This window comes from Bison bison, unplaced genomic scaffold (assembly GCF_000754665.1).
Source record: "Bison bison bison isolate TAMUID 2011002044 unplaced genomic scaffold, Bison_UMD1.0 scf7180017864349, whole genome shotgun sequence".
NCBI classification, from domain to species: Eukaryota; Metazoa; Chordata; class Mammalia; order Artiodactyla; family Bovidae; genus Bison; species Bison bison.
In genome coordinates this window covers 9669639-9688880 of record NW_011494921.1, presented here as the reverse complement: position 1 = coordinate 9688880, position 19242 = coordinate 9669639, and the positions used below count along the sequence as shown (strand labels likewise).

The window sequence follows — 19242 nt, the reverse complement described above, 5'->3', positions numbered from 1 at the left end:
TAGTAAGGAAATCCAGGGAAGGAAAAAAGACCTGAAATGAAGCAAATTCTTACAGGAGGGGACATGTGGGATGATAAAAAGGGAAATCAAAGGATGATTTTTTTTTTTTTTCCCCCTCTGTTACCTGGTAAAGGAAAAAGGGAGAGAGATTGAGGGACCAAGTTCTGTCCTTGGATATAGGAAGCACTCTTGTCCCCACATCATTTGACCTATCAGAGCCCAAATCGTTCTTATAGCCTTTCTAGTAGGATTTCTAGATTTCTAGACAGACAACTTGACACTGGGCCAGCCAAAACAGACTTTTTGCTCCCCGCATCTGAAGATAGAGAAATTTAAAAACCACTGTTTATTGAATACAAAGTATAGACTTGGGACTGTGCTGCCCTTAAAATCCATCTCTCAATATCACTTAACCCTGTGTATTAAATGTTTTGGATCAGTTTTTAAATGTGGAAAATAAGCTTTAGAGAAGATAAATAACTTCCTATTTCACATAAATTAAAAAAAAAACAGAAAAATACAAGTCACATAGTCCAAAGCTTCAGAGCAGAGATCTGACATCGATTTAATCATGGTTTTCTAGTCACAACCATTTGTTTATATAAATAATGGATTGATCACCTCCCAAAACTGCCTATGGCCCTTCCTGCATTTTGGATAAACTCTTTAAAAGGTATTTTCCTAATTAAACAAAGGGAAAAGAAAGAAAGCATTAAAAGCATACAATGTATGTGTTTACATATATACAGTGTACGGCTTTGACTAAAAATATTCATTCACAAAGGTGCTGGTTGACCAGTTCACCAGATACTGTTTTTTCTTCTCTTTTTGCCTTTTGAAAAGATTTTAAGTTCTGAGAGATGTAGTTCCCTCTGCTGAGATGATAATACTTTCCAGAATTTGTTTTTCTTCTTATCTCTCTGTGTGGCCATAGGTAATTCTTCTTAGCATACTACCTTGGTCTGGCAATTCTCTTTGATATACAGTCCTGGGATAAGCATCACATTTCTTATAATAGATCCCCAGATCAGGACAAACCAGCTTTCTTGGCTTCTTTTCTGCTTCTTAATGAAAGTGTTATCACTCTTGGAAATATTCCCACATAAACATAACTTTTACGATTGTTTGGTACATCATTTGGATTTCAGAAAGATTTTTCCCCACTCCATTTGATCCAAAGTGAAGTATTTCCACCCCTAACCTGCATTCCCTGGAAACCTTCCTCTGAGCTCAGCTTTTCACTCCACTTTGTGATTTGTTTGTTGTTCTTGTTGAGTCACTAATTTGTGCCCAGTTTGTTTGAGACCCCAGTGGACTAGCCTGCCAGTCTCCTGCTGTCCGTGATATTTCCCAGGCAAGAATTCTAGAGCGGGTTGCCATTTCCTTCTCCAGGGAAGCTTCCCAACCCAGGGATTAAGTCTGCATCTCCTGCATTGACACGTGGGTTCTTTACCGTGAGCCACCAGGGAAGCCCTGATAATTTATTCACAGAGCAATAATGAATAACATAACCAGTTTGCAGTGATAGCTCAGTCCCCTGCCTGTAGCTAATCTCAAATACCCATTTTTCATGGTGGTATAAATGAAGTAATCTAGTCAAGTCTAAACATTGTAATTTCACAAATTTGTAAAGCCTTTCATTTAGCTAATATTGCAGGATGCATTGGATGCCTAGGATATGACCAAATACACTGCTGTTTAGATTTGGAGATTAAACCATGGTGAATGGTTTAGACCTGGTTCCTATTCTCACCAAGCATCTTCTTTAGGATAGGATGCCAAAGCATGAGTTAGTCCACCACAGTGCAGTGGAGGAAGTGTCCTGCTGCTGCTGCTAAGTCGCTTCAGTCATGTCCGACTCTGTGCGACCCCATAGACGGCAGCCCACCAGGCTCTCCCATCCCTGGGATTCTCCAGGCAAGAACACTGGAGTGGGTTGCCATTCCTTCTCCAAAGCATGAAAGTGAAAAGTGAACATGAAGTCGCTCAGTCGTGCTCGACTCTTAGCGACCCCATGGACTGCAGCCTACCAGGCTCCTCTGTCCATGGGATTTTCCAGGCTAGAGTACCGGAGTGGGGTGCCATTGCCTTCTCCGAGGAAGTGTCCTGAGGGGATGCTTATTCTCATCCTGTGAAAGCTCAGTAGAGGCACCTAAGCCAGGATGGGGATCAGTGAGGTGACTCCTAGGCTGAACTCTGAAGAAGCCAGGTCAGAGCCGTGAAGCAGTTGGGAAGAGGAAGGCCATCCACCTCAAGTTCAGCACATGGAGGTAGCAGAGGTGAGAGCCCCAGGTTTTCATGGGACCCAGAAAATTCAGCTTGGAGAGCTGAGAGGCAGCAGGGAGCCAGCCTGCAACCCCAAGGCCTTTTGAAACACCTCAAGGCTAGCTCTTGCACCCTAGAGACCTTCATCTTTATCAGGCTTACTATAAAAGGCAACTGTAGAAGCAGCCTGGGGTGGAAGGCACATGTTGGAGGCGGGAGGAGATGGGTCCTTGAGGGAAAAGGAGGGGCAGGGAGATTCCCAGGCTGGCCTTCCTCTCTGGAATCTGGAAATAGATTGAAACAGGTCTTCTTCACCCCTTCTTTTGCACATCTTCTTCCCCTGTGAATATCAAGTCCGTTTATGACTGAATGCATCCATTGATTTATCAAAGAAAATTCCAACATGTATCCTTCAATTCTATAGCACTATTTCTATGGACAGTTTATAGATTGATCAATTAAATAGGTTTCTGGGAAAAGATTAGAAATGTTTAGTGGGAAAGTGTGGTCTGATTTCTGAACAATCACCCTGACAAAAAATTTAGAATGGAAATTGTTTGTAAGTAAGAGACGGCCTCAAACTTTATAATTGTCTTACATTTTATATACCTTATGTCTTCAAATTAGTTCCCTCTTCCTTTAAGACAGAATTCATGGTTTAAAAATAATTCTTCACTCCAAGCATAACAATAGGAAATTATAGATATTTAATAAATGTTGGTGACTTATGTTTGGATACTAACCCAATATAAATTATTTTATGTAAAGACTTAGATTTAATGAAATATTGTAGAGTTGATTAATTGTTCTCAAGTATTAACTTAAGTGAAAAATGACTTAAGATCACTATTTTTTAATTCACATTTCATAGCTTTACTAAAATTCTTAATACACTAGCTCAAAAGCCATGATTCTTTGAATTTTGAAAATAACATGAAACTTTAGAAGAAAATGTTAGTCTTTGTCATTTTCAATTCTATATGTACAAGATTTTTTTGGTAAGCTTGTGAAATTACTTTGTGAACTATAAAAACTGCAAACCAAAGTTGAAATGTTACCTACTTCTCCATTTAGAGAACTAAATAGATGTTTGCCCTTAGAACAGTTAGATGATCCTATCATTTTACTAATGTTCTCTATTTATATTTTATTTTTAAAAAATATCAAGTTAATAAAGAAACACAGCAAATAACATCTGGTTGAGCTGCATTTATGATGTTTTAGTTTATGACATGTGGAGTAACAGGGAAGTGAGCCTATTGGTTGGCTGTTTAATGCAAATTAAATATTTGTGTGTTTTTATGAATATATATTATCATCTTTCATATCTCTTACAGAGTTTGCAGGTTGAGCACTGAGAATAAGCTTGGAGAAAAATTAATGTCCATAAACACTGTATATTAAAAATCTGATGGAAAAATGTCTTTGGTATATAGAAGGGAATGTAGCCTTACAGAAAAATTAACCCAATATTGTAATTGTTATCAATGCTATTGCAATGACCTCACAAAAATGTTAGTTAATAATTTAGGTTTTAAACCTGTTCTTTAGATTTATATTATCCTCTGAAATCATCTCCTTTTTTGGATTTTGCTATGATAAATTTTTTTTAAAAGATCCTTTAATAAAAGAAAGAAGACTAGGTTACAGTGTGGCAAATTCGCCTTTCTTCTCCATGACAACAGATAAAGAAGCTGTAACCATGACAACAGTAATGGGCCAGGGAGATTAGGGGCAGACTGCAGATTAGGCCTCCAAGAGCAAAGAAAAGAAGTCCTGATTGGCTCTTTATTGAGACCTTATGTGAAGACAAGTTACTGTTGAGAGAAAGCATGGAGGATTAGCAAGAACAAAATGATTGCCCCTGTATAAAGTAAGAAGTCTTTCCTTTGTTAAAAATGTGTCCGTTCCTTTTTATATAACAACTGTTGAAATTGAGGTAAAGAGTCCATGATTAATTTTAGTCTGATCTTGATTTGATAAATCAAGTCTAAACTAACTGTGTAAGAAGATACTTTGGAAGCCTGGAGTGAAAAGCATCTGAGTGAACCCCCCACAGATCCTCGCCCCGCCCAGCAGTTTCCTTCATGGCAGCCCCTGAAGGGTGGAGAAACCAGCTCATTTTTGATGTGGTACCCCCATAAGCAGAGTGCTCCTGGGGAAGAAGGATTTGAAAATTTATCTCCTATTATTTTAAAGCTTATCTTTTTGACTTCTTGAAAATTCTCAAAAGATTTTTCCAAGTCATCATTGTTTACATTTTGTTTAAAAAAATTATTTTTTGTAAATAAAGTCTTAAAAAGATTCCATATTCTTTAAACTGATGAGATGTATAGGTATTACCTTTGAGAAAATGTACTGTCTATGATTTCACATGATGCCTTGATAATGGGGTATTCATTATTTTTGAAGTGATAAATTTATAGACATGAGAGTGTTTGGTCAAATGATGTGAATATTTTTTCATTTTAAAGCCTTTTGCCAAATTGAATTCTAAAGAGACTGTATTGTTACAGACTTCAGCTGACAGTATAGAGCTTGCCCATACCCTGACTACTACTACATATGAACATTCTTTAAAGTCTTGCTACCCTGACAGATTTTTAATAGACTTTATTCTGACTTTTAGATTTTATTTAAATGTGCATTTCTTTTATTGTCAGGTTGAATCTTGTTTTTAGTAAAATTATTCATTATTTGATTTTCAGACATTCATGTTTATGATAGATATTAACTGTATGTCTGTTAGCTATTCTACAAATACTGTGAGTCAGTCTTTACAGAGGAAATACACCTACAGTAAGTCAAGAAGAAAGGAGGATTTAAGTGAATGAAGTGGACTTGTTTAAGTGGGAACTGCCTGTGCCACGGCCCTGAGGAACTGCAAGTGGTTCAGCCTGGAGAAAGCAAGCATGATCAGTATCAGCATCAAAATGCAGTGTGCATCCAGGCAAGCCCCATGAGAAGAGTGGCCTCATCTCCTCCGCCCTAGGAGGGCTGCAGAGGATAGGTGCTTGCTAAATATTTGCCTAGGGAGTAGAGCTAATGTGAACATGAGCAAGTCTCTGCCCAAAGCTGTTATTTTTCTGGCAACAGAACACGTGAGGCTATTGTGCGGGAAGGCGAATGCTCTGGAATTACACTCAGCTTACAGTGGAGGAAGTAGATAGATAAACTCCCCAGTGTGTGTCTCCAAAGGCCTGTGCGGCCTTGGCTCCCAGAGTCCCCAGGGAGGGTGCTCTTCAGGCACCCTCAGTGGCAATCCGCCAGGGAGCTCCCTCTTTCCAGCCTTCCCTCCTGGCCCTGTTTCCTTCCCGACTCCTCACGGGTCTTTCCTGGGATCACCGTCCAAATAAAGCGTGCGCACTTAGGACCTCTGTGCGAGGGAAGGCAAACCAAGAAAAACGACAGACAGGAGCAAGGCCGGCCGGCAGACTGAGAAGCTTGAGTTTCTCTGAGGTAACGAGTAAGCACAGAGGAGAAAGATGAGAGAGTGATGAGCCGGTGTGTCTTCATACAAGTTGATGCTGGTCGCCGTACAGAGAATGAATTCGAGGCGGGGAGCTGGAAGACCGTTGTGGCAAGTCTGGTGAGAGAGAATGACAGTGTGGAGAGAAGCCGAGATGAGATAGATTAGAGGTAGCAGGCGTCTCCATGAAGGGGAATCCTCGCAGGGGCGAGTGAGGCGAAGTCAGGAAGAGGGGATACGTGTCTAGGGTTGTAGGCTACAGATCTGAGAAGACGTGTAGACACAACCAAGTCAAGCGGCCCTGGAGGAGAAGCAGGCTGAGGGGGAGTGATAAATTCACTTCAGCCTGAGAGTTTGAGCTGTCCACGGTGTGCGGAAGCAAAGGTTTTTGTCAAGGAGCTTAACGCCCGTATTTGTAAGAGAGATGCTCCCTACCCTGGTGTCCGTCTGTCCCCTCCCCTTATTACTCCATCATAAAAGATTGACTGGCTCACCACCAGTCTTCCACTCCTGTCAAATACTGTGCTGATCAAGAAAGCACGGGGGGAATCGTATCTGCAAAGAAGCTGGCTAAGAATCTGCGCAGCTAGAAATAACTGAAAGCTTTTTGCAGCTCTTGAAAACCTCTCTTTCTAACTGTATTGTAAACTGGTTAAGTTTCCAGGACCGTTGGGAAATAAGAGAACCCCCTGCCTCCCCATATGGATTTTCCAGTGAACAGGAGTTTAGTTCACAGCAGGAATGCCCATTCAGCTAGCCTCTGGAGAAAGTAAATGCAAGAATGGAGACTAACTTCAGTAAGAATTAGAGAAAATGGCCCACCAAAGCCAGTTTGAAGATTAAATGTAGACAAATGGGTACTTGTACTTTGGGGCCAGAAATCACCTGTCAAAATGAAATATATGTTCCTTAGACTTGGGGACTTGAACAAATAAGAAGAAAATGGAAATATCCAGCAAATATTAATTATGAATTCACAAACACATACACACGCACAAGCACACTCTCATTTAACTGCAAACATCTGTTAAAGATTTTAAATGCCCCTAAAGTATTTGATAACCCAGTTTTCCACCTGTGGATGATTCAGTTATTCCTATGAATAACAGTCATTGAATTTGAATTTAAATATGGTGATACTCAACAAGTATGGTACAGTGGTAATTCTTGATGTCCAGTGGAATTTTCAGTCTTTCCTTCTATTAGCATTGCTAGTAGAATTGCTTCTATTTATATCTTTCAACATTTAGTTTGCTACTTTTAATTTCATGTGCTCATTGTAAACAGTAAAACAAGGTCCTTCACATTGTATCTAGAATGATGTAAACGGGCAGTCAGAGTGGAATAAGATTTTATAGTAACTGCTTGGTTATCTAAAGCATGTATCAGTACTTGGAAGAAATTCCCTGGTAGGCCAGTGGTTAGGACTCAGTGCTGCTGGTGCCTGGGTTCAATCCCTGGTTGATGGACTAAAATCCCACAAGCCACAGGATGCAGCCAAAACAAAAAATACCTGTAGTAAGTCTATATTCCCTGTTTCATGCTGAAACCGAACTTTTTGCTTATGGTCATGAATCCCTTTAGCAGTAGAAACTGGCCATATACAATAGAATCGTGTTATTAGTTTGCCAATATTTTATGAACTCCAAGAAATCCTAATACTTTTTTTTTATTGAGATATAGTTGGTTTGTAATATTGTGTTAGTTGCAGTTGTACAGCAACGTGATTTGGATATATATTTTTTTCTGAAATACATGTGTGAGTGTTATATATATGTATGTATTTTTTTCCCATATGGGTTACTAAAAAAAAATTCAGTATAGTTCCCCATGCTACACAGTAGGTCCTTGTTGGTTATCTATGTTATATATAGTAGTGGGGGAGGGATCATTTAGGAGTTTGAAATTAACATATACACTCTAATACACCTTCAATTCCACTGTTGTGCCTTTGGTTTCTCTTTCCTTCCTTCCTTTAGAATGGATGGGAACGCACCATTCCGCATTTGCTGCCGGGCTTTCCTTGCCTTCCTGCACGTTTCCTGCCCATGTCCCCCTCACTTCTGACAGCCTTCTCTCCTTCCTCCGTAGCCATCCTGAGCTCCAGTGTCCTCCCATCCGCTCCCAGAGATGTGGTCCCTGTCCTGGTCTCTAGTCGGTTTGTCCGTCTTAGCTGGCGCCCACCTGCAGAAGCAAAAGGGAACATTCAGACTTTCACGGTCTTCTACTCCAGGGAAGGTGACAACAGGTAGGTGCAATCAAGAAATTCAGCTTAACCCCCCACGTCTTTCAATGTAGACTGTGTGGTGATGGTGGCCAGAGGTCTTGAGCAGGACTTTGGAGACCGTGAGGAAGTTCTGCCCCCTGCCTTTCACTCGTTATTCAGTGGAGATAATTGAGTTGCTTGTGTGGTTTTTTTAAAGCAGGATTGTGTACAGAAGCAAATTCAGGGTTTTTCTTTTTTTAATTTTTTATTTTCAGTACATTGAATCTACTCAAAAACATTCTAAAAATGTACAACTTTTCCTTTTAAACAAAATATAGTAAAACATTTTTTTAAAAACCCAAATAGAATATTTGACATTTACAATTCAAAATCAAAGTAGCAGAATATTAAATATTTACAAAACTGTATCTTTTAAAGATATGTATAACGTTACATGCAATTGAGTTGGCATAAAAGAATGGCTCAAAAATGGGAGATTTCCCCTCGTTCCTAAAAGGAAAATACATCCAGTAGAAGCTGTGTACATGAGTTTTTAGTTTCAGTACCAAGGCCTCTCTTTCTGCATCTAAGAACTTTAGATGTGTGAGGGGCTTCTTATAACAGCAGGGTGGGGTGTCCGGTGCAAATCAATTATTTATAAAAAAACTTCTTTGAAAAAAAGACAAGCATGTAAATATATACTATCAGGCTTTGGTTAAGTCTCCTTGATTTTCAAAGTGTTAAACAGAATTCTGAATTCTTAATTAAGAATTAAGCTACGTATTAATAGAATCAAATGTGGGAGAACCAGTGTGGTGAGGTTGCAGTTTCATCTCTGTCAATGACATGAGGTGATCTCCAGAAAACCACATAACTTCTCTGAGCCTCATTTCATTCTTAAGTAAAGAGAATCTAGTAGTACTTACCTTAAAAGTTTTTGTTATGATTAAATTAGGTTGCAATTATAAAAGTCACTCAAGAGCAAAAGTCTTTAATATTACTGTCTAGGCAAAGTTAAGTTCAGTTCAGTCTCTCAGTCGTGTCCGACTCTTTGTGACCCCATGGACTGCAGCACGCCAGGCCTCCCTGTCCATCACCAACTCCTGGAGTTCACTCAAACTCATGTCCATTGAGTCGGTGATGCCATCCAACCATCTCATCCTCTGTTGTCCCCTTCTCCTCCCGCCTTCAATCTTTCCCAGCGTCAGGGTCTTTTCCAATGAGTCAGCTCTTTGTATCAGGTGGCCAAAGTATTAGAGTTTCAGCTTCAGCATCAGTCCTTCCAAAGAGTATTCTGGACTGATTTCCTTTAGGATAGACAAAAAGTTTTTGTTATGATTAAATTAGGTTGAAGTTATAAAAGTCACTCAAGGTAAGAGTCTTTAATATTATTTTCTAGGCAAAAGCGCGCCGTATACGTCTGATTTCAAGATTACAAGCTGCTGTTGCTTTTGACTTCTTTGTTGTTTTATTTTGTTTTCTGGGTTTTTTTTTTTCCTTCCTTAAAGTGTTTCATGATTTTAAGGCTTTGAAGTTTGATTTGTAAGTCTGTAATAGATATTGCTTAAGTTCCAATCTATAAGAATATACTGTATATAATATCTCATTTCTTTAAATTCATTATGCTTATTTTATAATCTACATTAACCTTTCTTATATCTGCAGTCTGTGTGTCTGATTCAGCAATATGTTTCTTCTGACTCTTCTTCATGGGAGCTTATTTTTCTTCCCATGTTTGGGCTATTCTTGAATTCTATTGGGCGATTGTGAACTCTAGTCCTTAGAAATTTGTCTGAGGGAATTTTTGAGGCCCAGATTTAAAGTACATTCTCCTGGGAAGATTTGCTTTCCCAAAATGAGTCCATATTAAACCAAGTTTTTGTTAAGATGCATTTGGTCCATGCAGGCCTCATGTGCTTAGTCCCTAACCCCGTGGACTGTAGCCCGCCAGGCTCCTCTGTCCATGGGATTCTCCAGGCAAGAATACTGGCGTGGGTTGCCATGCTCTCCTCCAGGGAATCTTCCCGACCCAGGGACTGAGCCCAGCTCTCCCACACTGCAGGAGGCTTCTTTACCCACGGAGCCACCAGGGAGGCAGGTCGCATACTGATATTTCATTAGTTATCAGAAAGCCCATTAAGTATTTGTTTTTCTACCATTTTTAACATATCAACTTAAGTGGGTAAATGCAGACTTGTGATAAGCAATTTTAAGAGGGTTTATTTATTATTTTTTCCTGTTCCAACTAAGTTAAAACTGACACTGGGATATAATTTCATTTCATTTTCATTTTCCACTGAAGCTTGCCTTTTTTCAGGATCCTGGCTATATGCAGGGTTCTCTAATAAGACCTTATAGCCTACTTTAACGGCAAACTTTGTTTCTTATTCTCTTTTCCTGTTAGTTTCTAAAATTTATAGGTCTAGACTTCTATTGATGGGCAAGTACCCTAAGTTAAAGAGTCATCCTGCAAGTCTGCTTTCCCACTATAATTCTCTTATTTTGCTGCCAGCATATTCATGGGTAATTTTTTTTTGTAAAAGAGATTTTGAATAATTTACCCAGCATTTTTTCACATACTATCCAGCTAGCCATATTGCTTGAAATGCAGTTTTGTTATATTTATCAAATGCCCATATGATTGGTATCATTATTATGTATCATTAATTACTGGCATTTGAACAGGTATATTTGCATTTAAGCATGTTCAATGTTTGGAACTTTTATTAAAGATTAAAGCATAAAGCCATTCTGTAAATATCTCACTTAGAATGAGTCAGAAAGCTAGGGAGTTCCCATTCCATTTTTAAAGCATTTTTAAATTTTCTCTCCTCATTATATTTGTTTTTTTTTAATATTGCCAATTAAAGATGATTAAAAGAGGAGCATGTAAAAGCTGAATTTACATCAGAGAAACATTATGTTGCCAAATCCGAAGGTTCTGTAGACAAGAACACCTATTTTGAAATATACTCAGTGGACCTGCCTGTGCCTCTCACACAGAGAGGGAACAGCATCATTAAATTCTTTAATGGATGAGGATTTTGATAGGGTAACTAGGATCTTTACAAAATATCTGTTGACTTGGCGGAGTTGCAATTCCCAAATCTTTCCTTCCACATTAAACCTCCTCTTAAATAACTAGTTCAAATTGGCCATGTGGGAAATATGACCTGTTTTATGCATCTCTGTATGTTTTAAGAAAGAAAGGGAGCTAGAGAAGCAGAAAGACCAAGAATGGACACGTGTCCTGTTGGGACCTAGGCGTCCGCAAGGCTGAGCTCACATTAATCCCAGTGATGACTATCCATTCTTCTGCGGGAGAAGAGACTGGATAGCTGTCACAGTATTACCTGTGCCTATTGAAGGCATGTGGGGGGGAAGCCCAGATCAAAGCGTCAGGCTTCTAGTGTCTCAAACTTGAGTGCTTCAGACACATGGCGATCTTCAGGAACCCTTCAGGGTCCGAAAGAGACAGTATACTTGGGCTGGCAGGAGTGGTCTTTAGTTCAAAAGGCTGCAGTGTGATAACCAGATGGCACGCGGAAACTTCTCTCCTGCTGCGTCTCAAAATGCTTTTCTTCTCAGTTCACAGCAGCCGTTAAAGTATATCCTTTTTAAGTTTCTGTTTTCTTTTACGATTTGACCTGCCTCTACCATGAAAGGAAAGAAATACACCAGCGCCTATTGCCTGTGTTCCCTAGGGTCATTCATTACTGTGAAGAAGCAGGCTTTTGTTTCAGTTTTATCTCCACAACTACATAACTCTGTGACCTTAGGAGAAGCCTCTTAAGTTCCTTGCATGCAGCTGTGAAGACTGGAGGTAATAATTCTTGCCCACTTGTCTTCCTGTGTTCACATGGGTTTCTTGGAGGCATCTTAAATTCAACCTGCCCAGAACCATTCTCACTGTCTCCTCCTTAAGTATATATTTTCTTCACTTTTCTTAGTTTATGCTTGTCCCTTTCATTCTGTTGGCCAAGTGAAAAAACCCATGTCATGTTTTACTCCTCCAGCTCTTAGCGTTGCCATTAGTCACCAGGTCCTCTCATGTCTATCTTGGCCACAGCTCAGCCATGTCTCCTTTCTTTCTGTTATCTCCACCATCACTTATATGATCTCTGACAATAGTTTCTCACCTTGTAATCCATCCCCCTCACTGTCTCAAGCTGTCTTTTTGAAATACAGTTTGGATCACTCACTTCGCTGCTTAAACAATGTGAAAGTGTTTTAAATTTAAATATGATCAAATTTCTATATAAAGACATGCACATAACTACTACCAAATTCCCTTGAATGGAAATCTGTCTGCAATCTATACATAGATAGAGTGTAGTGCCTCTAACCTGTGATGGTTAAAAATATACCACGTATGTCCAAACGGCTAGACTTGGAAATGGCACCACGGTTTTATCAGATGTGAGCTTTGTGAATTTAATTATGTAAAAACCAGGAATAATATCTCTTTGCTGTGATGGGTGAAGGGAACATGAATTCTACCTATCAGAATTGCTGTGAGAACTAATTGAAAGAATTCAGTGAAAGCATCCAAGTTAGTCACTGCACAGTGGCAGGATGCAGGTCTCAAAATTGTTTGAGCTCTAAGACAGACAGTATGGAAAAGGCTGAAAATAAGGCTCAAAGCTGAGGGTTGTATCACCGCAACAATGGGTTGCCATCTTTTATATGAACCACTTATGTTCAAAGCTGCTCACTGTTTCCTGCTAATAAAAACATTCTATCCTTTATTCATCTATTGATATCTTCCATACCTTTCAAACCCATGGATCAATCCTCCATACCCTCTTGGGCAGTTATTCCTCTGGCTGTACCGTGATTCTTGTCAACAGCACTCTGCAAATTCTCCATGCTCTCACTTTCAGACATCATACTTTCTCTGATTTTCCTGTTTCTCTCTTCTCAAATCTCCAGTACCTTCCCTCTCTCCCCCTCTTTAAATGACCTTCCTCCTAGTTTCCTGGAAAATATTAGTACTCGGAGTAGAAGTTATATAAGCTTCCATTTAAGACTCTGATTACAGCCAACCTTGATTCCACGGGGACCCTGCACTTCATTGATTCTATGGTCTTCCATGGTCCCTCCTCCTTCATGTTCTCCTTCACTTATTAAAAGCTAAAATCCTGCAGTCAATTCTTAGAAACACTGACACACACCAATGCTTTGCTTATGATTCTCATTTAATATTAGTTTCTCGGGAAAAAAAAAACAACTCAAGTAAACTAATTTTCTGTCTACTTTTTCTTGTGCTCTTGGAGCTGAATATACCTGGAAGAAAATATGCGGCTGCGCTGATAGTCTTGAAATTCTTCACTACTCATCTGGGAGTTACATTGCACAGAGCAGTCAGCCTCTCTCACACATGACCCTAGATATATTTAAATCTCCAATACTTTCCCTCTTTCCCCTGCTCTTAATTAACCTCCCTTCTAATTTCTTGGAAAATAGTAGCACTCGGAATAGAAGTTGTATAAGCTGCGTATCTGATTTACCTATCTCAATGGATCTTTAAGTATGGAACCTGTCTTTCCTCAAATTGCTGTGAAAGAATCGGCCATGCTCTTAACAGGGCCAAACGTTCACTTATGTACTAGATCCCACCCTGTCTTGCAAACAAGAAAGCTTCAGGTCAGTCTTTCTCCTCATCATCAGTGTTTTGCATCTTGGGCTATCATGCCCATCAGCATGCAAGCATGTATCTGTATTTTCCATCTCAACAAACCATTTCTCTCAGTCTCATTTCTCCCTTCTCTATCACTTCATTCTTTTCCCTTTTACAGCAACAGACCTCGAGTTGTCTAGGTGAGGTGAAAGTCACTCAGTCATATCTGACTCTTTGCGACCCCCTGGACTATACAGTCCATGGAATTCTCTAGGCCAGAATACTGGGGTGGGTAGCCTTTCCCTTCTCCAGAAGATCTTCCCAACCCAGGGATCAAACCCAGGTCTCCCGCATTGCAAGCAGATTCTTTACCAGCTGAGCCACAGCGGAAGCCTTGTCTAACTTTACTCCAATGCCTTACCTCATATTCCAGTTATGATTCTATCCCTAGTATTTTACTGAAACCGATCTTAGCAGGGTTTACCAGGTGGCATCCGTGATGCTAAACCCAGTAGTCAATTCCTGGTCCTCTCATCACTTGGATAGTTAGCAAATGTTGTCACTGTTGATCACTTCCCCTATCATTAAACATATTCTTCCCTTGGATTCTATAATAGACATTCTCCTGATTCTATTCCAGTCCTATGGATTCTATTCCATTTTCAGGCTTTTTTTTTTTTTACATGTTACTCTTAGTCTCCCTGACCTGTGAATATTAAGTTGCCCTAGAACTCAGACTTTGGAGATATCAATTCATCTAGTTTGTGACTTTATATCAGTATTTTGTCAATATGTTGATGCCTTCTAAATTTGTATACCTGGACCTGATGTTTTACCTGCAATTCTGAATCATATAGCCCAATTCCTTTCTGATTTCTCAACTTTGATTTGTCATGAGCATCTAAAACTTATAAATGAAATATCTATTTTGCTTTGACCTCAATCCCCTTCCAAAACTTTGTCATGCCAGAGGTTCCTCCATCAGTAAAATCTGCATATTTCTCATTACTCAAGCCAAAGTCTTTGGAGTAATTGTTAAGACCTCTTTTTTTCCTGAAACCCTACATCAAATCCATCATCAAGTCTTAGCAGCACTGCCAAAATATATCATGAATCCTTGATAAAATAGGATACCTGATTTTTGCTACAAAATAATACTATAAGACTGGCTTTTGTGATTTATTTTAAGCTGACTGATGGGAATAATTGGGTCCTCATATCATTCTGTCTAATTTTGTATTGCTCAAAATTTTCTATAATTAACAAAGTTGACTATATAAATGAAAATAAAATGTATACTGAATCCTGCCACTTCTTACTTCTTACTACCATCAAGTCTCATCCATACTATTGCTACAGCCTCTCAAGTCTATTCTTACCTTAGCAGCTGGAGTTAACCTAGAGTTCACACAAGTGACTACCTATCTCATTCAGAGAATTATCAGAAATCCTTCTTGATCTGGCCCCATGTCACCTTCCCAACTTCATCATTCGTATTTACTGTTTTCTTATTCACTCATTCCTCTCCAGTCTCCCTGACGTCTCTGCATTTCCTCTATATGTCAAGAATCCTTCTCCCTCGAGACCAGTGTCCTAATTCTTCAGTCTCCCTAGAATGCTCCTTCCCTCAAACATTGGACATGGGTCATTCTGTCTGTCATTAAGTCTTTGCAGAGATGGTATCCTCTCTTGGAAGTTTTACCTGACTGCTAACCTTCCCCGTGTCCTTATTCATTCTTATTTTTCACCACTGAGTTATTACCTTTTAATTATGGTTTCCTGAAAAGGGTTTCTTACCACCAGAATATATGCATTATGTGGGCAAGGATGTTTTTATCACTTTTATTCATTAAGCTATTCTCAGCACCCAGAGCAATGCCTAACTTAGAGTAAAACCCCACAGAATAGTTGTTAAATTGAAGTTCCAATTGAAATGTCAGTCACCATGTGAAACTCTCCAGGGTCTTATAGGTCAGAAGTCATCAATTTCTCCTTTATCTGCCCCTTTCACTTTGATTATGTGATTATGGTAAGTATTTGGCACCTTGTATCTGGTTTTGTGTTTGTTCGACTATATGTGTATTTCTCTCCCCAGCAATTGAGACAGGATCTTATTTATAATTCTGTATCCAAGTGTCTAGTTTCCTGAGTTCTGCAGATGTTTACTGATCGGAACTGATAAGATAAAAGTGGCAGAGAGGCAGATGTGATATTCTTAATAGATTTTTCCTCAACCAATAAAGCAAACTGTGTTACTGAGACGATGAAAATGCTGACTGCAATTCAACGGAAACTTTTTAAATTGAGAAACAAAAAGTTGATTTTGAAATTTGATTCTACTATCTTGGTTCATTTTCTGTTTTCTGGCTCTCAACTAGAACAAACATGAGCCATGTGTCTGAGCGATTAGCTGGGATGCTTATTTGCCCGTATAGGTTTATTTAGCCCCTTAACACAACAGCTTTTTAAAACGTAGTGGATTTAACATTCGCCTCAGATTTGCGATGGCCTTGTCAGGCAAATTACTCTAGCTCAGATTATCATTAATCTGCCTGACTGGTTAATGGTGTCAATAATGCACGTGCCACGGTTAACATTTTTTATTCAGCCCCTCAGGAGCTTTCATTGCATAAGTCAGAGGCCAACATAAATTCTAGAACCTGAAAGCCAGAATTCACAGACATCCAGCTGTCTCTCCCTACTACCTAAAAATCTTTAGAATGGAGAATGATCTTAGGGATCAGAGTCCAACTTTCTGCTACTTAAACATCTAGCAGCTGATGCCCAAGGGAGGGGTCAGTTGCATCCCTAAGACCACAGAGTAAATATCCACACTGAGACACTGAGAGCAAGCATTCATTGACTACTCACTGGCACCAGGAAGCAGGCATCTTACATAAATTATCTTATTTCATCCTCACAGCAAAACATTATCCAGACGAGGCTTACGGAGGTTTATACCTCTGCTATACAGCTGGCAAGTGGTAGCACCAGGATTGAACGCAGGCCTGCCTCCCGAGCAGGTGTTCTCATCTCTACACCTGCTTGTACTCAGCAGTTAGTGGACTAATCTGGAAGAGAATCAAACTTTCTTGATATTTTCAGAATTAGGATATGGATTTCTTCGACAGGCTTCTTTCTGATAACGCTCTGACTTAATGGTGAGGCTGATTTGCATCCTTTATTTACTATGGAAAGCACAGTAGCACATTTTTATATGTGTGTAGAACGTTATACCTTCCATTCAGCAACCTAAAATTATATATGGAGTGTGACTCAGTGTATTCACAAGGTTATGGCTTTGAGGCTGTAAAATCGAACTTCCCGGGCTTTGATTCTGGCTCAGAACTGAACTAGCCAGGTGGCCTTGGGCCAGTTACTGGTGCCTTCATTTCCTTATGTGGAATAATAATAGTGCTTGACATGGAAGGTCGTGATGGTATCAAACAGGGCTGAGAAAGTGCCGGTAACACTTGGTCATTGCCTGGGACAGATGGATCCATGGGATGGATTCATGTGAGTTGGAAGTGAAAATCAATGAAATAAAGGCATTTCCCAATTCATGTTCAGAGAGAAGTTTATCGCTTTCACAAATGTTAGCACATTTGATTCTCAGATAAGGCTGGTATGATAATCTCTGTTTTACAAATGAGTTTTCCTGGCTCAATTCAGAAAGTCTATAAAGCATCAAGAATACACAGAAGAACTACACAAAAAAGATCTTCACGACCCAGATAACTACCATGGTGTGATCACTCACCTAGAGCCAGACATCCTGGAATGCAAAGTCAAATGGGCCTTAGGAAACATCACTATGAACAAAGGTAGTGGAGGTGATGGAATTCCAGTTGAGCTGTTTCAAATCCTGAAAGATGATGCTGTGAAAGTGAGATGATGCTGTGAAAGTGCTGCACTCAATATGCCATCACATTTGGAAAACTCAGCAGTGGCCACAGGACTGGAAAAGGTCAGTTTTCATTCCAATCCCAAAGAAAGGCAATGCCGAAGAATGCTCAAACTACTGCATAATTGCCCTCATCTCATACTCTAGTAAAGTAATGCTCAAAATTCTCCAAGCCAGGCTTCAACAGTACTTGAACTAAAAACTTCCAGATGTTCAAGCTGAAAATAGTAGAGGAACCTAAGATCAGAGGAACCAGAGATCAAACTGCCAACATCCATTGGATAATCAAAAAAGCAATAGAGTTCCAGAAAAACATCTACTTCTGCTTGATGACTATGTCAAAGCCTTTGACTGTGTGGATCACCACAAACTGTGGAAAATTCTTCAAGAGATGGGAATACCAGACCACCTTACCTGCCTCCTGAGAAATCTGTATGGAGGTCAAGAAGTCACAGTTAGAACTGGATATGGAAAAACCGACTGGTTCCAAATCAGGAAAGGAGTATTTCAAGGCTGTATATTGTCACCCTGCCTATTTAACTTCTATGCAGAGTACATCATGTGAAATGCCAGGCTGAATGAAGCACAAGCTAGAATCAAGATTGCCAGGAGAGATATCAATAACCTCAAATATGCAGATGACACCACCCTTATGGCAGAAAGTGAACTAAAGAGCCCCTTGATGAAAGTGAAAGAGGAAAGTGACGAAGCTGACTTAAAACTCAGCATTCAAAAAGCTAATCATGTCATCCTGTCCCATCACTTTCATGGAAAATAGATGGGGAAACAGTGGAAACAGTGAGAGGCTTTATTTTGGGGGGCTCCAAAATCACTGCAGATGGTGACTGTAGCTTTGAAATTAAAAGACACTTGCTCCTTGGAAGAAAAGCTATGACCAAACTAGACAACATATTAAGAAGCAGAGACATTACTTTGCCAACAAAGGTCCATCTAGTCAAAGCTATGGTTTTTCCAGTAGTCATGCATGGATGTGAGAATTGGACTATAAAGAAAGCTGAATGCCAAAGAATTGATGCTTTTGAACTGCGGTATTGGAGAAGACTCTTGAGAGTCCCTTGGACTGCAAGGAGATCCAACCAGTCCATCCTAAAGGAGATCAGTCCTGGGTGTTCATTGGAAGGACTGATGCTGAAGCTGAAGCTCTAATACTTTGGCTGCCTAACGGGAAGATCTGACTCATTGGAAGAGACCCTGATGCTGGGAGAGATTAAAGGTGGGAGGAAAAGGGGGCGACAGAGGATGAGATGGTTGGAAGGCATCTCCAACTCAATGGACATGAGTTGGAGTCCATTTCCTGTCCATCACCAAGCTCCGGGAGTTGGTGATGGACAGGAAAACCTGGCGTGCTGCAGTCCATGGGGTTGCAAAGAATTGGACATGACTGAATGACTGAATTGACCTGACAAAGCATCACCTAAGAAGCTATACAATTAGGAAATATTATAAGCAAGGATTTTAATGCAAGTTTCTAGTCCAGTGATCTCTTTACTATATCACACAGAGTAAAAGATACTTCCTAAAAAGACTGTGGGAGTTCAGATGGGGGAAATAAAACACTTTCATAAGCATCATTCAGTTTAATCCTCACAGAAACCCTGTGAGTTTGGCAGATAAGGGGCTGGTATCTTCCTTTGCAAATGAAGCCGAAGAGGTTCCGAGACAGCCCCTGACTTGCTCAAGGTCACACGCCTGTTTTGTGGTAGAACAGACACTGGACAGGGGCTTCCAACTTGCAGCTGTTTGCTTTCCATGGTTTT

At 39.8% G+C, this 19242-nt stretch overlaps 1 protein-coding gene across 1 annotated transcript in view; it reads left to right on the top strand.

Moving 5' to 3' along the window:
• DCC (DCC netrin 1 receptor) overlaps positions 1-19242 on the top strand; it is an 838683-nt gene that overhangs the window by 397360 nt on the left and 422081 nt on the right. The window contains exon 7 of the mRNA XM_010854834.1: positions 7826-7982. Coding sequence (XP_010853136.1) covers positions 7826-7982 — 157 coding nt within the window. The remainder of the gene's footprint in view (positions 1-7825; positions 7983-19242) is intronic.